The sequence below is a fragment of the Coregonus clupeaformis genome, chromosome 1 (assembly GCF_020615455.1).
Source record: "Coregonus clupeaformis isolate EN_2021a chromosome 1, ASM2061545v1, whole genome shotgun sequence".
NCBI classification, from domain to species: Eukaryota; Metazoa; Chordata; class Actinopteri; order Salmoniformes; family Salmonidae; genus Coregonus; species Coregonus clupeaformis.
The window spans coordinates 75,123,194-75,142,782 of record NC_059192.1 but is presented as its reverse complement, the minus strand read 5'-3'; the positions used below and the strand labels follow the sequence as shown (position 1 = coordinate 75,142,782).

At 45.7% G+C, this 19,589-nt stretch overlaps 1 protein-coding gene across 1 annotated transcript in view; it reads left to right on the top strand.

Moving 5' to 3' along the window:
* LOC121576994 (delphilin-like) overlaps window positions 1–19,238 on the top strand; it is a 46,797-nt gene extending 27,559 nt beyond the window's left edge. Inside the window, exons 8-24 of the mRNA XM_041890658.2 lie at window positions 1,448–1,517; window positions 4,647–4,970; window positions 5,946–6,097; window positions 6,798–6,938; window positions 7,858–7,955; window positions 8,316–8,493; window positions 8,817–9,136; window positions 10,183–11,067; window positions 11,176–11,263; window positions 11,800–11,877; window positions 12,905–13,101; window positions 15,396–15,551; window positions 15,810–15,896; window positions 16,027–16,156; window positions 16,535–16,653; window positions 18,353–18,517; window positions 18,625–19,238. Coding sequence (XP_041746592.2) covers window positions 1,448–1,517; window positions 4,647–4,970; window positions 5,946–6,097; window positions 6,798–6,938; window positions 7,858–7,955; window positions 8,316–8,493; window positions 8,817–9,136; window positions 10,183–11,067; window positions 11,176–11,263; window positions 11,800–11,877; window positions 12,905–13,101; window positions 15,396–15,551; window positions 15,810–15,896; window positions 16,027–16,156; window positions 16,535–16,653; window positions 18,353–18,517; window positions 18,625–18,696 — 3,260 coding nt within the window. The 3' untranslated portion in view covers window positions 18,697–19,238. The remainder of the gene's footprint in view (window positions 1–1,447; window positions 1,518–4,646; window positions 4,971–5,945; window positions 6,098–6,797; window positions 6,939–7,857; window positions 7,956–8,315; window positions 8,494–8,816; window positions 9,137–10,182; window positions 11,068–11,175; window positions 11,264–11,799; window positions 11,878–12,904; window positions 13,102–15,395; window positions 15,552–15,809; window positions 15,897–16,026; window positions 16,157–16,534; window positions 16,654–18,352; window positions 18,518–18,624) is intronic.
* Window positions 19,239–19,589: the final 351 nt, after the last annotated feature.

The window sequence follows — 19,589 nt, the reverse complement described above, 5'->3', positions numbered from 1 at the left end:
TCATCCCCCCGTCTCTCTGACTCTCATCCTCCTGTCTCTCTTACTCTCATCCCCCTGTCTCTCTGACTCTCATCCCCCTGTCTCTCTGACTGTCATCCCCCTGTCTCTCTGACTGTCATCCCCCTGTCTCTCTGACTCTCATCCCCCTGTCTCTCTGACTCTCATCCCCCTGTCTCTCTGACTCTCATCCCCCTGTCTCTCTGACTCTCATCCCCCTGTCTCTCTGACTCTCATCCCCCTGTCTCTCTGACTCTCATCCCCCTGTCTATCTGACTCTCATCCCCCTGTCTCTCTGACTCTCATCCACCTGTCTCTCTGACTCTTATCCCTCTGTCTATCTGACTCTCATCCCCCTGTCTCTCTGACTCTCATCCCCCTGTCTCTCTGACTCTCATCCCCTGTCTCTCTGACTCTCATCCCCCTGTCTCTCTGACTCTCATCCCCCTGTCTCTCTGACTCTCATCCCGCTGTCTCTCTGACTCTCATCCCCCTGTCTCTCTGACTCTCATCCCCCTGTCTCTCTGACTCTCATCCCCCTGTCTCTCTTACTCTCATCCCCCTGTCTCTCTGACTCTCATCCCCCTGTCTCTCTGACTCTCATCCCCCTGTCTATCTGACTCTCATCTCCCTGTCTCTCTGACTCTCATCCCCCTGTCTCTCTGACTCTCATCCCTCTGTCTCTCTGACTCTCATCCCCCTGTCTCTCTGACTCTCATCCCCCTGTCTCTCTGACTCTCATCCCCATGTCTCTCTTACTCTCATCCCCCTGTCTCTCTGACTCTCATCCCCCTGTCTCTCTGACTCTCATCCTCCTGTCTCTCTGACTCTCATCCCCCTGTCTCTCTGACTCTCATCTCCCTGTCTATCTGACTCTCATCCCCCTGTCTCTCTGACTCTCATCTCCCTGTCTCTCTGACTCTCATCTCCCTGTCTCTCTGACTCTCATCTCCCTGTCTATCTGACTCTCATCCCCCTGTCTCTCTGACTCTCATCCCCCTGTCTCTCTGACTCTCATCCCCCTGTCTATCTGACTCTCATCTCCCTGTCTCTCTGACTCTCATCCCCCTGTCTCTCTGACTCTCATCCCTCTGTCTCTCTGACTCTCATCCCCCTGTCTCTCTGACTCTCATCCCCCTGTCTCTCTGACTCTCATCTCCCTGTCTCTCTGACTCTCATCCCCCTGTCTCTCTGACTCTCATCCCCCTGTCTCTCTGACTCTCATCTCCCTGTCTATCTGACTCTCATCCCCCTGTCTCTCTGACTCTCATCCCCCTGTCTCTCTGACTCTCATCCTCCTGTCTCTCTGACTCTCATCCCCCTGTCTCTCTGACTCTCATCTCCCTGTCTATCTGACTCTCATCCCCCTGTCTCTCTGACTCTCATCTCCCTGTCTCTCTGACTCTCATCTCCCTGTCTCTCTGACTCTCATCCCCCTGTCTCTCTTCAGACAGCCCAGCTGAAGACTGTGGTCTCAAACCAGGAGACCGCATCCTTTTCCTCAACGGGCTGGACATGAGGTATACAAACCTTTTATAACTTTACCTTATGATGCACACAGGACAGTGAGCCAACCTGATGAGTTTCAAGTTTTAATGTCACGTGCACAAGTACAGTGAAATGCCTTTCTTGCATTAACCCCAACAATGCAGTAATCATAACAATGTAAAACTAAAAATAACAAGGGAGAACTAAAATACACGAGATATAAGAAATAAGAAGAACATGATAAAGTAAGAAGCTTAATACAGGGTCAGTTCCAGTACCATATTAACAATGTGTAGGGATACTGGAGTGATAGAGGTAGATATGTATAGGGGTAAGGTGACTATGTACAGGGTCAGTTCCAATACCATATTAACAATGTGTAGGGATACTGGAGTGAGGGAGGTAGATATGTATAGGGGTAAGGTGACTATGTACAGGGTCAGTTCCAGTACCATATTAACAATGTGTAGGAATACTGGAGTGATAGAGGTAGATATGTATAGGGGTAAGGTAACTATATACAGGGTCAGTTCCTATACCATATAAACAATGTGTAGGGATACTGGAGTGATGGAGGTAGATACAGTTGAAGTCAGAAGTTCACATACACCTTAGCCAAATACATTTAATCTCAGTTTTTCACAATTCCTGACATTTAATCCTAGTAAAGATTCCCTGTCTTAGGTCAGTTAGGATCACCACTTTATTTTAAGAATGTGAAATGTCAGAATAATAGTAGAGAGAATGTTTTATTTCAGCTTTTATTTCTTTCATCAAATTCCCAGTGGGTCAGAAGTTTACATACACTCAATTAGTATTTGGTAGCATTGCCTTTAAATTGTTTAACTTGGGTCAAACGTTTCGGGTAGCCTTCCACAAGCTTCCCACAATAAATTGGGTATATTTTGGCCCATTCCTCCTGACAGAGCTGATGTAACTGAGTCAGATTTGTAGGCCTCCTTGCTCGCGCACGCTTTTTCAGTTCTGCCCACACATTTTCTATAGGATTGAGGTCAGGGCTTTGTGATGGCCACTCTAATACCTTGACTTTGTTGTCCTTAAGCCATTTTACCACAACTTTGGAAGTATGCTTGGGGTCATTGTCCATTTGGAAGACCCATTTGCAACCAACCTTTAACTTCCTGACTGATGTCTTGAGATTTTACTTCAATATATCCCACATCATTTTCCTTCCTCATGATGCCATCTATTTTGTGAAGTGCACCAGTCCCTCCTGCAGCAAAGCACCCCCACAGCATGATGCTGCCACCCCCGTGCTTTGGGATGGTGTTCTTCGGCTTGCAAGCTACCCCCTTATTCCTCCAAACATAACAATGGTCATTATGGCCAAACAGTTCTATTTTTGTTTCATAAGACCAGAGGACATTTCTCAAAAAAGTAAGATCTTTGTCCCCATGTGCAGTTGCAAACCGTAGTATGTCTTTTTTATGGCGGTTTTGGAGCAGTTGCTTCTTTCTTGCTGAGCGGCCTTTCAGGTTTGGTCTATATAGGACTTGTTTTACTGTGGATATAGATACTTTTGTACCTGTTTCCTCCAGCATCTTCACAAGGTCCTTTGCTGTTGTTCTGGGATTGATTTGCACTTTTCACACCAAAGTACGTTCATCTCTAGGAGACAGAACACGTCTCCTTCCTGAGCGGTACGACGGCTGCGTGGTCCCATGGTGTTTACTATTGTTTGTACAGATGAACGTGGTACCTTCAGGCATTTGGAAATTGCTCCCAAGGATGAACCAGACTTGTGGAGGTCCCCCAAAAAATGTCTGAGGTCTTGGCTGATTTCTTTTGATTTTCCTATGATGTCAAGCAAAGAGGCACTGAGTTTGAAGGTAGGCCTTGAAATACATCCACAGGTACACCTCCAATTGACTCAAATTATGTAAATTAGCCTATCAGAAGCTTCTAAAGCCATGACATCATTTTCTGGAGTTTTCCAAGCTGTTTAAAGGCACAGTCAACTTAGTGTATGTAAACTTCTGACCCACTGGAATTGTGATACAGTGAATTATAAGTGAAAGAATCTGTCTGTAAACAATTGTTGGAAAAATGACTTGTGTCATGCACAAAGTAGATGTCCTAACCGACTTGCCAAAACTATAGTTTGTTAACAAGACATTTGTGGAGTGGTTGAAAAACAAGCTTTAATGACTCCAACCTAAGTGTATGTAAACTTCCGACTTCAACTGTATGTATGTCACGATGGTTTATAGACTGGACGGACCAAGGCGCAGCGTGATAAGCATACATGTTTATTAAACGAATAAACACACAACAAAAACAACAACCGAAACGTGTCCAAGGTAGCACACAAACATACCATAACACGGAACAAGATCCCACAAATAACAGGTGCCAAAAGGCTGCCTAAGTATGGTCCCCAATCAGAGACAACGAGCTACAGCTGCCTCTGATTGGGAACCACCCCGGCCAACATAGATCTACACATTCTAGATCTAAACATAGAAAACAATATAGCAAACACAACACAGAAAATACACACCCTGACTCAACAAATACAAGTCCTCAGAGTCAGGGCGTGACAATGTATAGGTAAGGTGACTATATACAGGGTCAGTTCCAGTACCATATTAACAATGTGCAGGGATACTGGAGTGATAGAGGTAGATATGTATACGGTTAAGGTGACTATATACAGGGTCAGTTCCAGTACCATATTTACAATGTGCAGGGAGTGATAGATGTAGATATGTATAGGGGTAAGGTGACTAGGCATCAGGATATATGATATGTAAACTGGTGTGTGTCTGTGCGCACACACATGCATGGATGTGTGTGTGGAATGGTATTTGAGAAAATGATTTTAGGAAGTCCTTTCACACGCTTTAAAAGTACGTATTATTCCATTTTATTCTGAACATGAAGTGTAGGAGTGAACACAGCCTGGGTGGAATCACATTTCACCGCCCATAGCACAATATCACCCAGAGTATCACCCACAAATACTTCATTATACCACCCTAGTAACCATGTAAAATAGGGGTTACATGGTGAGTAGTAGAGCGCACTACTGAATACTGTAGTTAGTAACTCTCTATACCTTTCAGCGCCTGTAGGAGCTGGTCCTATGACAACATACTTGCCGATTGTAGTAGTGACAGTGACTGTGTGTGTCTCTTCAGGAACTGTTCCCATGAGAAGGTGGTGTCCATGCTGCAGGGCAGTGGGGCCATGCCCACCCTGGTGGTGGAAGACGGACCCTCTGGTTACTCCCACTCTGACCAGGGGGACGAGGAAGACTCTTCCCCAGGCCTTGCCCTTGCTGTGGCCCCCAGGTCCCGCTCCCGCTCCCCAGTCCCCCTCAGCTCCCTGCAGTGGGTGGCTGAGATCCTACCCCCCAGCATCAGGGTCCATGGTCGCACCTTTAGCCAGCAGCTGGATCATCTCCTGACGGTGCAGGAGAGATACACCATCTGCAAGGCCCTGGAGACCTTCTTCCAACACAGGTGGGGGAGAGGGAGGGGAGAAGGGGGACGGTTGGTATTGGAGGATAGAAAGGGAGTAAGAGAAAGAGAGAGAGAGAGAGAGAGAGAGAGAGAGAGAGAGAGAGAGAGAGAGAGAGAGAGAGAGAGAGAGAGAGAGAGAGAGAGAGAGAGAGAGAGAGAGAGAGAGAGAGAGAGAGAGAGAGAGAGAGAGAGAGAGAGACCTTTTATCTCTTCAAATGTCAGGAATGATTATATATTTGTTTGAAATGCATCACACATCAAGGGTAAAGATTACATTAATTGTATTTGTACCTACCCTAGAAGGGAATTACAGAAATGTCTTTACATAATCTGACATTTCCCTACCAAATAACACACCTACCCTTCAATAATCTGCTTTAATCCTAATATGGTTCATTTCATCTCATTACATGAACTAAATGTAAATTATATCATTATATAAATTATATAATGGTAAACTTGTCTAATCTAAAGCAATACATGTTATTTTACAGAGTACAGAATCAAAGAGTCACCAAGACAAATTCCCTATCAACATTACTGAATAGCAATAAACCTTTTCGAAAGTATGATTTTCTTTTGATACTTTTATTTTAGCATGTTTGGGAAAGTAAACTCGCACACATTAACGTGCTGCCAGGTGCATGGAGAAAAAAGTATTCTTAATAAGAAAAAGAAGAAAAACTCCAGCACCCTGGTAGGAGTTGACTTGTACCTCCCTGTAAAATACCCTGATGAAATGTTGGTTAAAAGATCCATTCAGTTATTGGAAGCATCAAGATTACCATTAGTTAATTATAACTATTAATTATATATTATTTAACACATTATTAGTGCTTTAGTTTTTCTTCTTTTTATTGTAGCATGTTTTAAAACACTTTTATTTTAGCAACAAAAAAGACAGATTTCGATTCTTTGTCTGAGATGTTCAGAGTTTCTAAAATGGCGGCTCTGCCCTTGTATATATATGTTCAGGAACGTGGACACCCTGATTGTTGATGTATTCCCGGTGTTGGACACTCCAGCCAAGCAGGTGATCTGGCAGTTCATCTACCAGCTGTTGACCTACGAGGAGCAGGAACACTGTCAGAGCAAGATCTCACGCTTCCTTGGCTTTAAGACTGCAGGTGGGTTAGCTAGCCATTAGTCACATCTCTCTGCCTGCTTGGGTTGGGAAGACTGCAGGTGGGTTAGCTAGCCATTAGTCACATCTCTCTGCCTGCTTGGGATGGGAAGACTGCAGGTGGGTTAGCTAGCCATTAGTCACATCTCTCTGCCTGCTTGGGTTGGGAAGACTGCAGGTGGGTTAGCTAGCCATTAGTCACATCTCTCTGCCTGCTTGGGATGGGAAGACTGCAGGTGGGTTAGCTAGCCATTAGTCACATCTCTCTGCCTGCTTGGGATGGGAAGACTGCAGGTGGGTTAGCTAGCCATTAGTCACATCTCTCTGCCTGCTTGGGATGGGAAGACTGCAGGTGGGTTAGCTAGCCATTAGTCACATCTCTCTGCCTGCTTGGGTTGGGTCTGTTGGGGGTGAGTGAGTTGAGTTACAGGAGGGGTCTCTGTCTGGTTATGCCCTCAACGGTTTAGATTTGTATAATTGTTTGTCTTCTCTTCCATAGTGGGTGATGCTTTTCTTCTTGAGAGACAAGGCTTGGCAGAGACAGCTAGATATTACCATGACAAGAACTGACGACTAGAGGATATATTTATTGTTCAGTGGGTGTGTGGGATATTCTTAAATATTTCCTCTTGTCATTCTAATTCTTCTCTCTCTCTGTGTGTGCGTGTGTGTGTATGTGCACATGTGTGTATGTGTGTGTGCAGCGGATGCAGAGCCAGTGCCAGGTGCAGGACAGGAGCACCACAGGAGGAGCAGCTCAGTCCGTGTGTCAGGAACCTCCTACAGAGACACCGTACGGGAGAGGAGCTCTGACGACTGTATCATCAGAACACACCTGGGAATGGGTACGAATGTGATCAGCTCAACAACTATTTATCCTTATCCTTGATTGGAAGGGTTTCCTCTCAACCAATCATTCCAGGGCTGAGGGTTCACCTGCTGCTGTTAACAGAAAACATACACTGACCATACAAAACATTAGGAACACCTGCTCTTTCCATGACATAGACTGGCCAGGTGAATCCAGGTGAAATCTATGATCCCTTATTGATGTCACCTGTTAAATCCACTTCAATCAGTGTAGATGAAGGGGAGGAGACAGGTTAAAGAAGGATTTTTTAAGCCTTGAGACAAAATATTTAAGTGCCTTTGAACGGGGTATGGTAGTAGGTGCCAGGCGTACCAGTTTGTGTCAAGAACTGCAACGCTGCTGGGTTTTTCACGCTCAACAGTTTCCAGTGTGTATTAAGAATGGCCCACCACACAAAGAATATCCAGACAACTTGACACAACTGTGGGAAGCATTGGAGTCAACATGGGCCAGCTTTCGACACCTTGTAGAGTCCATACCCAAACTAATTGAGGCTGTTCTGAGGGCAAAAGGGGAGGGTGCAACTCAATATTAGGAAGGTGTTCCTAATGTTTGGTATACCCAGTGTATATCCAAGCCTAGTATTGCATTAAGCCTATCTATACTCTCATAGGGCCAAATCTTAACTTGAGAAATGCATACAGTAACTTGGGATTTAGCATAAACCGTACATTGACACCAATGGGAGATTTGTGCAGAAATTCATGTTACGGTGTGTACTGTGTAGCGCACAGTAGATCTCAAGTTAGGATCCAGACCACAGTGACTGGACTACAGTCTCTGTTGCTTCTCCGTGCTGTTAACTACATTATCCTGCTGTCTCCCCTCCTCTCTGGGTTCGAGAGGAGGTGGATGCTCATGACTGCTTGTCCCTGTCCTTCATGTGGACGCAGGGATTCATGTGGATGCACCAGGGAGTGGGAGTGGGACACCCGGAGAGAGACAGTGTGGAGACGGCACCTCCTTCCCAGAGTCCCCTGACCTGAATCACGTGGGTATAAAACTGCAACACAATGCTCAGACATGCAGAGCCAGCGGTGCTAATTATGTGTGTACACCAGAGCCGGCTATTTATAAAGATAACTACTTACCAGGCAATGCTTTTACCAGTGCTTTTGGAAACACTTTATCTGGACGTCTGCTCATGAACAGTCTGAAAACATTATTATATGGTTATGCTAACGTTTAAAGCAAGACAAATATGAGGCATGTTGTTTAGGATTTTTACTCAAGGTCAATAATGGTTAACAAACTATCTAGTTATGATTCATAAAGAGTTTATAAGCAGACCTTGTGATAAAGCGTTCCCAGTGCTTTGTGCTAACGGCCTGCTCACACCTACGACCCCTAGATGTCAGGAGTGTACACGGAGCTGGAGAGTGTGTACACAGGGAAGAGTGCCGTGAAGGCCATGCAGCAGAGTCACAGTCGCTGCTCTCCATTGACCCTGCCTGACCGAGCCGAGCTGGGACAGACTGACGCCTATGGCCAGTCTCCAGCTCGCTCCTCTCTCAGTCAAGGTAGCACAGGTAACACAGACATACACACACACACACACACACAGACACACACACACACTGTTGACACAGCAACCACTTGAAGCCAATGGTCAGTAAATTGTAAAGGTTACAATAACATTGTCATAAACGTTGTCACTCATACTCACTTCAAGGATGCCAAATAAGATGATTTAAGATGGAACCCATGTGGTTTAAAGAGACTTCTTTAGAGTAAATGGAACCGACAGCTGCCACGTGGGTCAAGTTTTATTTCAACCAAATAAACCGCTGAGTCACAAAGTCCTCTGTTAGACACCTTTTAAATAATGGAGGGTTTCTTCTCCCCCCAACAGGGAACCGTAAATCAGGTCTGTCTCTGACATGGAAGGAGCCTCTGCCTGACCCTCTGTACGAGTTCTACCACGAGGGAACCATCCCCTCTCCGGGTAGCGCTGACTCCAACCCCTACGTGAGCCTAGAGAGCCCACCTCTATCCCCCCAGAACTCTGACGACCCCACCAGCCCCCTGTCCAGACGCAGGAAGCTTTTCACCTTCTCCAGACCCCCCCGGAGCAGGGACACTGACAAGTTTCTGGACGCTCTGAGCGAACAGCTGGGACACCGTGTCACTCTGGTGGAAGACTTCCTCCCAGGAGAGAATGACTATGAGGAGGTGAGAGACGGAGACAGTACATGAAGAGATAGTCACTATGAGGAGGTGAGAGACGGAGACAGTACATGAAGAGATAGTCACTATGAGGAGGTGAGAGACGGAGACAGTACATGAAGAGATAGTCACTATGAGGAGGTGATAGACGGATACAGTACATGAAGGGATAGTCACCATGAGGAGGTGAGAGAGCCAGAGCCAGGTCAGATCTGAAGACTGGAGGTGTGGCTTAGTAGGGGCGTGGCTTTCAAATAGGTTTTTAAAGTTATTTTTGGCTTTCAAATAGTAAATATAATTCTGGTTCATGTTCTGTTGTACAGTATTGTCATCACATGTTAAGGATGAGCACTGAGACTTTTGTAGCTTTAATGAGTTTTACACAAGAGTATGAGTTTCTCAAGTGCCTATCAGCATATCCCAATGTAGGGAGAGTTACCACTTTGCTATAATATTTAAATAATAATGTTATTACATTTAAATTAAAATATCTATTTAGCAAAAATATTGAAGGAACATTTTAATTTGCAGTGTACAAACTTAACATGATGAACAGGAACAACATTTACTATCACGGGTGGCCAAAAATACCTATCTGAAAGCCATGCCACCAACAGGCCACGCCTACTGAAAATATCCTGATTACCCAAATATGACCCAATGTGTGTTCTGTCCACTATTTACCCAGCGCTGGGTTGTTTTTAACACAGCATTTTTTTGAGTACCAGATCAAATTCATTGAGTGCAGAAACAGTCATGTCCAACAAGTTATTAAATTATCTACAGTACAGTATAAGAAATCTGATCTTTACTAACATGATACAGACGGTACAGTAAATGTAGTTGTTATTGCATCAACAGATATTTATGGGGTTGGTTTCCATGGTTTCTGAAGAAAAGCAGTGCACGTGAATAGGAAATGATTACATACATTATCGATGTACAATGAAGGTTAATTATAAGGTGTGTCTGAAGACTGGTTACAAGATGTAAATCAGATTACATGGTGTGTCAGATTAGGTGTGAGACTGATGATTATCTGCTGTGTCCAGATGAGTTTCCAGGATGAGCAGGAGGTGAGCTACCTCCCCCGCCAGCTGAGCAGTGCCAGCAGTGAGGACATCAGCAGCAACGATGACGCCACCTCCCTCACCTACTCCTCCGGGTCAGAACACATCCCCATCCCCCCGCCCCCGCAGAGCGCCCCGCCGCCCCCGCCCTTCCCCACCCCCTTACCCCCACCACCCTTCAGCTTCTCCGACCCCCTCCCCATTACCCCTGTCCTCTCCCACTTCTCCCCCGAACACATCCCCAGGGCGCGCATGTCCTTTCAGCCGCAGCACCCCATCATCCCCCCTCCCCCGCCTCCTCCACGGGCCTTCACGTACAACAGGCCGATCCTACACAAGGTGCTGCCTACCAGAGATGAGCTACAGGGCTGTGTCCACCACCAGGCTCCTCAGATGACTCTCCCCCTGGGCCATCGCTACTCTCCACAGCCCTCTCGCCCCAGGAACCTGCCCCGTCAGGCCAGCCAGCCTCAGCCCCTGACCCAGCCCATCCTGTGTCCCCAGCTCTCCCCTCAGCCCAACAGGCAAAGCCAGCTTGCCCTCCAGAGACACCACCAGCTTCACCACCAGCCCTACCAGCCCCAGCCCCAGCTTCACCACAGCCTGCCCCCCCAGGCCCCTCACCTGTCCCAGCCCCAGAGTCACCCTCCCCAGCCCCCTCAATCACAGACCTACGAGACCCCCACCTCAGTGTCAGAGCTCCAGAAACACAAGGTCCCCCCACCGCCCCCTCCACCCCTGCCGCCCCCCTGTGACCCGCCTCCGCTGCCCAATTCCAGTCCCTGTGCTGGGGACACCAACCACATGAGTGTGAGGAGACTGCGCTGGGAGCAGGTGGAGAACTCTGAGGGAACCATCTGGGGACAGGCATGTGTCGAGTCTATTGTACTAACCCTGAACCTGGAATCAGTACTGTTTGTTGTTGTTGTTGTGTTAAGAAATGTATTGACAGGTGAGATACTTTGTCTGCTTTAGCTTGGAGAGGACCCCGACTATGACAAACTGAGTGACATGGTGAAGTATCTCGATCTAGAGTTGCACTTTGGTACCCAACGGAGTTCCAGTAAGTTCTTTATTATGACCTCTTCATCAAACATCTCATCTCATAGTCATATCATATAGTGTATTCATATCACTGGTTCTGTTGATAACATTTTTTAATATTGTCCTTCTACCCTCATAGTCAGATATATTTATTTATTGATGTATTTATTTGACCTTTATTTAACAGGGAGTCCCATTGAGACCAGGGAACCCTGCTATACTGTATATTGCAATATAATGATTTTATTTCATAGCTGTGGAAAAGTACATTGCTTTCATTAATTCAACATGGCTTGTTTTGTGTTTCATGGTGTCAGTGTATTGCTGATATTCCATGTTGTTGTTATGCGTTTACAGTTCACCAAGTTGTCCAATGGAGTCTACTAAGCGCGTCTATTCACCTGCTCATCAAATGCATTCTCCATAAGGCACCACCTACCATCCCTCTCTTCTCTCATTACCCATCCACCTTTAGTGCCTGTTAGTGTTTCCAACCCTGGTGCCTGGAGAGCAGCATCCTTACACTGTGATTAAATGTGTCAGTCTCTCTTCCAGAGCCAGCCTTCCTGCCCGAGAGCTTTAAAAAGAAAGACGTGGTGGAGATTCTGTCTCATAAGAAAGCCTACAACGCCTGTGAGTATGACCATGACCTTGGCCCCCAGGGATCTGAACCATGACCATGGCCTTGACCCCCAGGGATCAGAACCATGACCATGGCCTTGGCCCCCAGGGATCTGAACCATGATCATGACCTTGGCCCCCAGGGATCTGAACCATGACCATGGCCTTGACCCCCAGGGATCAGAACCATGACCATGGCCTTGGCCCCCAGGGATCTGAACCATGATCATGACCTTGGCCCCCAGGGATCTGAACCATGACCATGGCCTTGACCCCCAGGGATCTGAACCATGATCATGACCTTGGCCCCCAGGGATCGGAACCATGATCATGACCTTGGCCCCCAGGGATCTGAACCATGATCATGACCTTGGCCCCCAGGGATCTGAACCATGACCATGGCCTTGACCCCCAGGGATCTGAACCATGATCATGACCTTGGCCCCCAGGGATCTGAACCATGACCATGGCCTTGGCCCCCAGGGATCTGAACCATGATCATGACCTTGGCCCCCAGGGATCTGAACCATGACCATGGCCTTGGCCCCCATGGATCTGAACCATGACCATGGCCTTGGCCCCCAGGGATCTGAACCATGACCATGGCCTTGGCCCCCAGGGATCTGAACCATGATCATGACCTTGGCCCCCAGGGATCTGAACCATGATCATGACCTTGGCCCCCAGGGATCTGAACCATGACCATGGCCTTGACCCCCAGGGATCAGAACCATGACCATGGCCTTGGCCCCCAGGGATCTGAACCATGACCATGGCCTTGGCCTCCAGGAACCTTTATCTCAATGATCTGAACAGACCCTCTAGGGCCAGGTGGCTCTGAGATTCAAACACAGGTTCTCTGATTTCTACAGAAACATGTTGTTGTTGTTTATCAGTTAAGGTCTGTTTTTATTGTCTATGACTGTTTTGTGTGGACCCCAGAAAGAGTATCAGTTGCTAATGTAACAGCTAATGGCGTCCAAATAAACAAATAAACCTCCTCTCCTCCATCCCATCATTCCACTCCTCCTCTCCCCAGCCATCCTGATCGCCCACCTGAAGCTGTCTCCAGGTGAGCTGCGCAAGGTCCTGATGACTATGAGCACAGACAGACTGGAGCCGGCCCACATCAAGCAGCTGCTGCTCTACGCCCCCGATGACCAGGAAGTCAAACAGTACCAATGTTTCGACCAGGACTCCGCCAAACTCAGCGACCCTGACCAGTTTGTCATGCAGGTAACTGAGACGCTGTTGTGTCAATGTTTCCCAAATGGTTGGTCGGGAGCCACTGGTGGTTTCAGCCAATGATGTCTGTATTGGCCCAGCCTGTCCCTCTAGGCCAGGGATCATCATCTAGATTCATCCACGGACCGATTCTTTCTTGAGCGGATGGTTGGTGGGCTGGAACATAATTACAAATAATTTGTAGACTGCAAATGAACCGCAAGAAGCCCAAACAGATATAATATTTGACTAAAACATTATCATTTCATCACATGTCCCTCTATTATGGATGGGAATACTTGGGAACACATTTCCAGAAAACCAAATAAAACCACCCAGTTGGGGAACCCTGCTCTAGACTGTGGCTAGAATGTTTTTTAAATGTTGTTTAAGTATTTTACTGTATACTATACACTCTTAGAAAAAAGGGTTCCAAAAGGGTTCTTTGGCTATCCCCATAGGAGAACCATTTTGGTTCCAGGTAGAACCCTTTTCCGTTCCAGGTATAACCCTTTTGGGTTCCATGTAGAACCCTCTGTGGAAAGAGTTACATAGAACCCAAAATGGTTATACCTGGAACCAAAAAGGGTTCTTCAAAGGGTTTTCCTATGGGGACAGCCGAACCCTTTTAGGTTCTAGATAGCATCTTTTTTTCTAAGAGTGTAGTACTAGTTTACTACAGTCGTGGTCAAAAGTTTTGAGAATGACACAAATACTAATTTTCACAAAGTCTGCTGCCTCAGTTTTGATGATGGCAATTTGCATATACTCCAGAATGTCATGAAGAGTGATCAGATGAATTGCAATTAATTGCCAAGTCCCTATTTGCCATGAAAATTTACTTAATCCCCAAAAAACATTTCCACTGCATTTCAGCCATGCCACAAAAGGACCAGCTGCCATCATGTCAGTGATTCTCTTGTTAACACAGGTGAGAGTGTTGACGAGGACAAGGCTGGAGATCACTCTGTCATGCTGATTGAGTTAGAATAACAGACTGGAAGCTTTAAAAGGAGGGTGGTGCTTGAAATCATTGTTCTTCCTCTGTTAACCATGGTTACCTGCAAGGAAACACGTGCCGTCATCATTGCTTTGCACAAAAAGGGCTTCACAGGCAAGGATATTGCTGCTAGTAAGATTGCACCTAAATCAACCATTTATTGGATCATCAAGAACTTCAAGGAGAGAGGTTCAATTGTTGTGAAGAAGGCGTCAGGGCGCCCAAGAAAGTCCAGCAAGCGCCAGGAAGTCTCCTAAAGTTGATTCAGCTGCGGGATCGGGGCACCACCAGTGCAGAGCTTGCTCAGGAATGGCAGCAGGCAGGTGTGAGTGCATCTGCACGCACAGTGAGGCTTTTGGAGGATGGCCTGGTGTCAAGAAGGGCAGCAAAGAAGCCACTTCTCTCCAGGAAAAACATCTGGAACAGACTGATATTCTGCAAAAGGTACAGGGATTGGACTGCTGAGGACTGGGGTAAAGTCATTTTCTCTGATGAATCCCCTTTCTGATTGTTTGGGGCATCCGGAAAACACCTTGTCCGGAGAAGACAAGGTGAGCGCTACCATCAGTCCTGTGTCATGCCAACAGTAAAGCATCCTGATACCATTCATGTGTGGGGTTGCTTCTCAGCCAAGGAAGTGGGCTCACTCACAATTTTGCCTAAGAACACAGCCATGAATAAAGAATGGTACCAACACATCCTCCGAGAGCAACTTCTCCCAACCATCCAAGAACAGTTTTGTGACGACCAATGCCTTTTCCAGCATGATGTAGCACCTTGCCATAAGGCAAAAGTGATAACTAAGTGGCTCGGGGAACAAAACATCGACATTTTGGGTCCATGGCCAGGAAACTCCCCAGACCTTAATCCCATTGAGAACTTGTGGTCGATCCTCAAGAGGCGGGTGGACAAACAAAAACCCACAAATTCTGACAAACTCCAAGCATTGATTATGCAAGAATGGGCTGCCATCAGTCAGGATGTGGCCCAGAAGTTAATTGACAGCATGCCAGGGCGGATTGCAGAGGTCTTGAAAAAGCAGGCTCAACACTGCAAATATTGACTCTGCATAAACTTAATGTAATTGTCAATAAAAGCCTTTGCCACTTATGGAATGCTTGTAATTATACTTCAGTATACCATAGTATCATCTGACAAAAATATCTCATAACACTGAAGCAGTGAACTTTGTGAAGACCAATACTTGTGTCATTCTCAAAACTTTTGACCCCGACTGTACAGTAATATGTTACTTTACTAGCAATAGTGACAGTATTTTTCAAGTTCATAATCTGTGTGTGCCCAGATGCTGATGGTCCCTGAGTATAAGACTCGCCTGCGGAGCCTCCATTTTAAGACGACCCTGCAGGAGAAGACAGAGGAGATGAAGGCTGGATACGAATGGATCTACAGGGCCTCGGTAGAACTCAGAAGCAGCAAGAAACTGGCCAAGATCCTCGAGGTAATAAAACTATTGTAACTCGCTCCCTGAGAGTGGAAAACAGTAGCTTAATGGTTGAGAAATGGCAAACAGCTCTCTTGTTTATTTCATATTATTTATGTTACCCTGCTGTCGTAATCTAAGGTTATTAAAGAAGATGCATTGTGTGTAAAATCATATAGGATAAGATAATATGATACAGACTCCGAGGTATGGATAATGTGGTGATCACGATGTGTTACTGGTAAACTGTTTCTAAACCTCTGTTTCTGTCTACAGTTTGTGCTGGCAATGGGGAATTACCTGAACAATGGTCAACCCAAGACAAACAAAACCACTGGCTTTAAGATCAACTTTCTCACTGAGGTATGAATGGATGTTCATGCTCTAACTGACTGGGCTTTAGCCCCATTTGTCTTTTTAGGATTTGTGTTGTCTTTGCCTTGGTGTTGACCTCTTTCTAATGCCAAATTCTATCTCACCTTCCTTCTTACAGCTCAGCACCACTAAAACAGTGGATGGTAAATCCACCTTCCTCCACATTCTTGCCAAATCGCTATGCCAACACTTCCCAGAACTGCTGAACTTTGCCAGGGACCTCACAACCGTGCCACTCGCAGCCAAAGGTACAGTAAGACAACAACACACAATGCTCTTTACCTGGCTCTGTCCGTCAGCAGAACTCTGAGGTTCACTAGCAGAATGCATTAGTTCCATTTAGTGCATTTCAATATGTACTACAAGTCATGTCCTTATCAGGTTCCTGATAATCAGTTTCCTGATAGTTACTTTTCAATATTGAGATATGCCTTACAGCAGTTATCTCATAAGACTGAAAAACTACAGCATTTATAATGAATGGCATTGACATTAGACACTATGCATTGGATTTGTCTCATATAAGTCATACTGCATGGTTTTCAATTTAACTTTCTCTGCAGTGAATCAGGGATGTGTCTCACATGAGTCATACTGCATGGTTTTCTATTGAACTTTCTCTGAAGTGAATCAACGAGTCCTGACAGCTGAGCTGGCTGACCTCCACTCCATCATCAAGGACATCAGGACAGCCTGTCAGAAGATCCCTGCCACGGCCGAGGATCACTTCGCTGCCGTCATGAGTGTATCCTTCCATCAACAACAAGAAAGCCCTTCACAACACATTTCACGCACATAGTAACACACTGTAGTTAGTAATTACACTGTAATAGTCTGCATTGTTGGGAATGGGCTCGTAAGTAAGAATTTCACAGTAAAGTCTACACCTGTTGTATTCAGCGCATTGGGAAAATAAAATTTGATTTGATTTACACTACCAGTCAAAAGTTTGGACACACCTACTCATTCAAGGGTTTTTCTTTATTTTTACTATTTTCTACATTGTAGAATAATAGTGAAGACATCAAAAACTATAAAATAACACATATGGAATCATGTAGTAACCAAAAAAGTGTTAAACAAATCAAAATATATTTTATATTTTAGATTATTCAAAGTAGCCACCCTTTGCCTTGATGACAGCTTTGCACACTATTGACATTCTCTCAACCAGCTTCATGAGGAATGCTTTTCCAACAGTCTTGAAGGAGTTCCCACATATGCTGAGCACTTGTTGGCTGCTTTTCCTTCACTCTGCGGTCCAACTCATCCCAAACCATCTCAATTGGGTTGAGGTCGGGTGATTGTGGAGGCCAGGTTATCTGATGCAGCACTCCATCACTCTCCTTCTTGGTCAAATAGCCCTTACACAGCCTGGAGGTTTGTTTTGGGTCATTGTCCTGTTGAAAAACAAATGACAGTCCCACTAAGCGCAAACCAGATTGGTATGGCATAGCGCTGCAGAATGCTGTGGTAGCCATGCTGGTTAAGTGTGCCCTGCATTCTAAATAAATCACTGACAGTGTCACCAGTAATGCACCCTCCATCACACCTCCTCCTCCATGCTTCACGTGGAAACCACACATGCAGAGATCATCCGTTCACCTACTCTGCGTCTCACAAAGACACAGCGGTTGGAACCAAAAATCTCAAATTTGAGATGTGTCTGTTACTTTAACTCTGTGAATCATTTATTTGGGCTGCAATCTGAGGTGCAGTTAACTCTAATGAACTTATCCTCTGCAGCAGAGGTAACTTTGGGTCTTCCTTTCCTGTGGGTGTCCTCATGAGAGCCAGTTTCATCATAGCGCTGGATGGTTTTTGTGACTGCACTTGAAGAAACTGAAATTTTCCGTATTGACTGACCTTCATGTCTTAAAGTAATGATGGACTGTCATTTCTCTTTGCTTATTTGAGCTGTTCTTGCCATAATATGGACTTGGTCTTTTACCAATAGGGCTATATTCTGTATACCACCCCTATCTTGTCACAACACAACTGATTGGCTCAAACACATTAAGAAGGAAAGAAATTCCACAAATTAACTTTTAACAAGGCACACCTGTTAATTGAAATGCATTCCAGTTGACTACCTCATTAAGCTGGTTGAGAGAATACAAAGAGTGTGCAAAGCTGTCATCAAGGCAAAGGGTGGCTACTTTGAAGAATCTCAAATATAAAATATATTTTGATTTGTTTAACACTTTTTTGGTTACTACATGATTCCATATGTGTTATTTCATAGTTTTGATGTCTTCCCTATTATTCTACAATGTAGAAAATAGTTTAAAAAATAAAGAAAAAGCCTTGAATGAGTAGGTGTGTCCAAACTTTTGACTGTAATTACACCATAACAGTGGTCAGTATGTTACTAGTAAGAATGTGTCACTGTGCTTCGAATGGTCTGACAGTTGACAGTTTGACCCTTGACCCTGGAGATAAAGGGCTTCCTGGAGAACAGTCACCCAGCGGTTCAGTCTCTGGACTCTCTGCAGCTGAGAGCCATGGACGAGTTCACTAAGGTGGCCTCGTACTTTGGAGAGGACAGCAAGGCCACCTCCACTGAGGCCTTCTTCGCCATTTTCGCTGAGTTTACTTCTAAGTTTGAGGTGAGCCAGTAGCCATAATGATGCCCTTGACAGGTCTCTGACCGTACAATTTGACAGCATTCAAATGCATCTGTGACTCATGTACGATGATTGGTTCTGTTTTCCAGAGAGCACTGAATGAGACCCAGGCCACTGAGAACCCCTGCAGCCCCAGAGTGCCCTCTCCCCTGGCCTGGTAGAATGAGACCCAGGCCACTGAGAACCCCTGCAGCCCCAGAGTGCCCTCTCCCCTGGCCTGGTAGAAAGAGACCCAGGCCACTGAGAACTCCTGCAGCCCCAGAGTGCCCTCTCCCCTGGCCTGGTAGAGACTGGATAGCTCCTCTGCTCTCCACAACCAAAGTGCCAAGACAACACAAAGAAACAGTCACAGTTACTGGGACACAAACAACATGATCTTCAACACTACGGAATGCCGTAGGGCCAGGAGTTCTTCCTGACCATGTGATCTGACCAGAAAGAACTCTCAGCCAAAGGGTCCAGAGTTTTTCCTGGTAAGGTCAAGTGGCACTAGAAATTAGTAATGAAGATGAATATGTTTAGATAATATGAGTATATATTTTATATTGGATTGTATTAAATTGAAATTATATTGAAATTGTATCGATAAAGCATAGATGTGCAGGTAACTGACAACATAATGGAAACTGTGATGAGTACTGAGGATACGAAGAGGCAGGACGTAGACGCAGGAATCAACAATGTAAAGGTTTACTTAACACTGAGCAAGAGAACAACAAAGAGCGAGTACACGACAAGACACTAACAATCACACACAACACAACACTGAACAGTCCAGGGCTATATAGGGGTGATGATGAGGTGCAGGTGCACTGGAGGTGATTTGGGTGCATTGGCTTTCCATTCTGGTGTTGCCGAGGTGGTGCGCTCAGACCGGTGGCTCAGTAGACCGGCGAATCAGAACGCCGGAAGGGAGCAACGGGAGGAGACGTGACAGAAACACAGACAAGTGTTTTAATAGGGCGTTGGGCCACCCCAAGCCACCATAACAGCTTCAATGCGCCTTGGCATAACTTCTACAAGTTGTTATAACTACAGTGAGGGGAAAAAAGTA